The sequence below is a fragment of the Cervus elaphus genome, chromosome 15 (genome assembly GCF_910594005.1).
Source record: "Cervus elaphus chromosome 15, mCerEla1.1, whole genome shotgun sequence".
NCBI classification, from domain to species: domain Eukaryota; kingdom Metazoa; phylum Chordata; class Mammalia; order Artiodactyla; family Cervidae; genus Cervus; species Cervus elaphus.
This window is the reverse complement of record NC_057829.1, coordinates 81,014,085-81,017,377: the sequence shown is the minus strand read 5'-3', so window position 1 is coordinate 81,017,377 and position 3,293 is coordinate 81,014,085. Positions and strand designations below refer to the sequence as shown.

The 3,293-nt window shown below is 54.7% G+C and overlaps 1 protein-coding gene across 1 annotated transcript; it reads left to right on the top strand.

The window, feature by feature from the left end:
- The first annotated feature begins 304 nt into the window (after nucleotides 1-304).
- PRLHR (prolactin releasing hormone receptor) lies at nucleotides 305-2,219 on the top strand. The gene is made up of 2 exons (XM_043926494.1): nucleotides 305-556; nucleotides 830-2,219. The coding sequence occupies exon 2, from the start codon at nucleotides 836-838 to the stop codon at nucleotides 1,946-1,948; it is 1,113 nt and encodes a 370-aa protein (XP_043782429.1). The 5' UTR covers nucleotides 305-556; nucleotides 830-835; the 3' UTR covers nucleotides 1,949-2,219.
- Nucleotides 2,220-3,293: the final 1,074 nt, after the last annotated feature.

Genomic DNA, 3,293 nt, shown 5'->3' with positions numbered 1-3,293 from the left:
AACCCGAGCCAGGACTCAAGGTAGGATCCGGCTGTTAAGGACGAGTCCCTCATCTCTCCCCTACATCCCGTAGATATCTCAATCCCCCACCCCATTTCCTGCCCTGCGCCTTCCTTACGGAAACGGCACCAGGTCGTCCCGAGAGCCAGATGGTTCACGCCTCTCATCTCTCTAGTTTACTGCACTCTCCGGAGCGGGATTCTCCCAGGACGCAGCAAGCTCCCACAGTAGAGATTCTCCCCTGACCCTCCAGCCCAGGTTTCTGGCCCCTTCTTCCTTTTCTGTTTCTATCCTTCTCCTATTCCTCAAAGCACCGAGTTGGGAGGTGCGAGCTCCGCCCCTATTTTCCCTACAAGGGCACGCTGTTGTGGGGGCGGGGCGAAGGGGAGGTGCTCCCAGCCCCTCTCAAAAGCCGCGAGTCCACTGGGAACTCCAATCTTTTCAGCTCCGCGGAGAAGCCTGCACCACCGTCTGGGTGGAGGACCTCCAGGGACAGCCAGGATTCTATCCCTCTTTCTCCGGAGAGCTTTCCCATCCATCAAGCCCCAATCCCCAGGTAGGACTGCGCTTGGGTCTGGCTTATGGGGACTGGGAGGGCTCGAAATAGAGTGGAAGGCATTCAAATAACCTATGCACATCTAGCCACCCGTAGATTTCATTTTACAGAGGTGGCACTTTAAATTTTGTTCATTATTTATTGTGGCCAGTCATTCTAAAGGGACTATTTGAGTAATTAGGGTGTGTGTGGGGAGGGGGGAGCGGTGCCGGTTGGCGTAGGAGGGGACGGATAGAGAATGGGAGGTGACGGACTCTGATTATCTTTGGACAGGTGGCTATGGCCTCATTGCCGACTCAGGGTCCAGCGGTCCCTGACTTGTTTTCTGAGCTGCTGCCTGCGGCTTCAAGTCCGGTCAACCAGAGCTCAGAGTCCTTGGTGGGCAATGGGTCGGCGGCTGGTCCAGGCGCTCAGGCCATCACACCGTTCCAGAGCCTGCAGCTGGTGCATCAGTTGAAGGGGCTGATTGTGCTGCTCTACAGCGTCGTGGTGGTCGTGGGGCTTGTGGGCAACTGCCTGCTGGTGCTGGTGATCGCACGGGTGCGTCGGCTGCACAACGTGACCAACTTTCTCATCGGTAACCTGGCCCTGTCGGACGTGCTCATGTGCGCCGCCTGCGTGCCGCTCACGCTGGCCTACGCGTTCGAGCCACGCGGCTGGGTGTTCGGCGGAGGCCTGTGTCACCTGGTCTTCTTCTTGCAGCCGGTCACCGTCTACGTGTCGGTGTTCACGCTCACCACCATCGCGGTGGACCGCTACGTCGTGCTGGTGCACCCGCTGCGCCGGCGCATCTCGTTGCGCCTCAGCGCCTACGCGGTGCTGGCCATCTGGGCGCTGTCCGCGGTGCTGGCGCTGCCGGCCGCCTTGCACACCTACCACGTGGAGCTCAAGCCGCACCGCGTGCGCCTCTGTGAGGAGTTCTGGGGGTCGCAGGAGCGCCAGCGCCAGCTCTACGCTTGGGGGCTGCTGCTCGTCACCTACTTGCTCCCCCTGCTGGTCATCCTCCTGTCTTACGTCCGGGTGTCGGTGAATCTCCGGAACCGCGTGGTGCCGGGCTGCGTGACCCAGAGCCAGGCCGACTGGGACCGCGCGCGACGCCGGCGCACCTTCTGCCTGCTGGTGGTGGTTGTGGTGGTGTTCGCCGTCTGCTGGCTGCCGCTGCACGTCTTCAACCTGCTGCGAGACCTCGACCCGCACGCCATAGACCCATACGCCTTCGGCTTAGTGCAGCTGCTCTGCCACTGGCTCGCCATGAGCTCCGCCTGCTACAACCCCTTCATCTACGCCTGGTTGCACGACAGCTTCCGCGAGGAGCTCCGCAAACTGTTGCTGGCCTGGCCCCGCAGGATTGCTCCGCACGGCCAGAGCATGACAGTCAGCGTGGTGATCTGATGCCACTGTCAGGCCTTGGGGAACTCCAGTCCGCTGGTCTCGGAGGGTGCCCACCCGGAGGCCGGACTGGAGAGATTATTCCAGAGCTAGGCTAATACTAAACTAATATGGCCCCAAACTGCCAGCCCACCCCTCTTGTCCCTCTGTCTTTCCTTGTCTTTGTGTCACTGTAAAATGTTATCTAAGCTTTGATGAGAGTCTCATGCTTTGCTTGGAGGAGGCCAGGGAGAACAAAAGAGGTTTTACCGTTTTCTCCTTTTACCACTGAAGGACAAACAAAGTTCTCTCCCCTGGTTCAGATAATATTACAGAAACGTGCCTGTCTTCCTTGCTTTCCCTTCCGTTTGCTCCATGGGGAGTGAAGGAACAATGCATGGGGTTTAAAATGACTGGTTGGGGTTGGTAAAGCTTTTCAGGTTGCCTTTTAAAAAGGACTCACCTGAGATATAATACAGGATAGTGCTTAGTCCATTCAAACTCATTACCTTTTAGGATTCCAGGGAAACATGTATTACAAATCTGTATCTAAAATTTCAACATTTCTTGAACAAGAGCTTTATATGGCAAAGGGATTTTCACTTTAAATCCACTTGCATTTGTAGCACAAAACACAAATCACCTTCAAGAGGTTTTGCCATTGTTTTCTCTCTTGCTTATCCCCCAATTGCTGTTTGAAAATGATGAGATGAATTGGTTGATGAAGAGATAGATAACATAGGAGTAAAGTGGAAAAGGTTCACACAAGGGGACTTGTAGCTGCACAGGACAGACTATCTGTGTGTATGTTTGTGTGTATGTACACCTAGTGTTTGCCACAAGGCAAGCACCCAGATATTTGGTTTTCTGAATGTTCAATGTAAACTGTGAGCTGTAACACACCCGTATTCTCTAATTGATCTTGCAACAAAGCAACAGCTGTGAACCGACTGCTCGGCACCTGCTCTGTGGTGACACACACTGGGGTCACGATCAACTCGGAATACAAGGACCAGGGGAAGCTTACTGACAGCCGGAGCAGGAAAGTAAACTGCCGCCTACAGGACGTGCGGGTCAAACATGTAACCCCTTCTAGGGTTAAGGGAATAGGTGAAGACGGTTGGGCCACGATACCAGGCTGCTAATTCTTACCTTAACACCCCAAGAGTTCTTTAAATGAGAACAAGTGCCCTGGGACAAGAGTTTCCACATTGATGTTGGAAAAGTGATCATGGCAGTGAAGGCAGGAGTCTTGGGAAATGATTCCTGATATGCAGCTGTCAGATTAACCCTTGCGGCATATGGGGCATAGACTGGTGTCTGCAGCCATTCAGTTAGCAACTGGAAGATGCCAGTACTACCCCAGCTC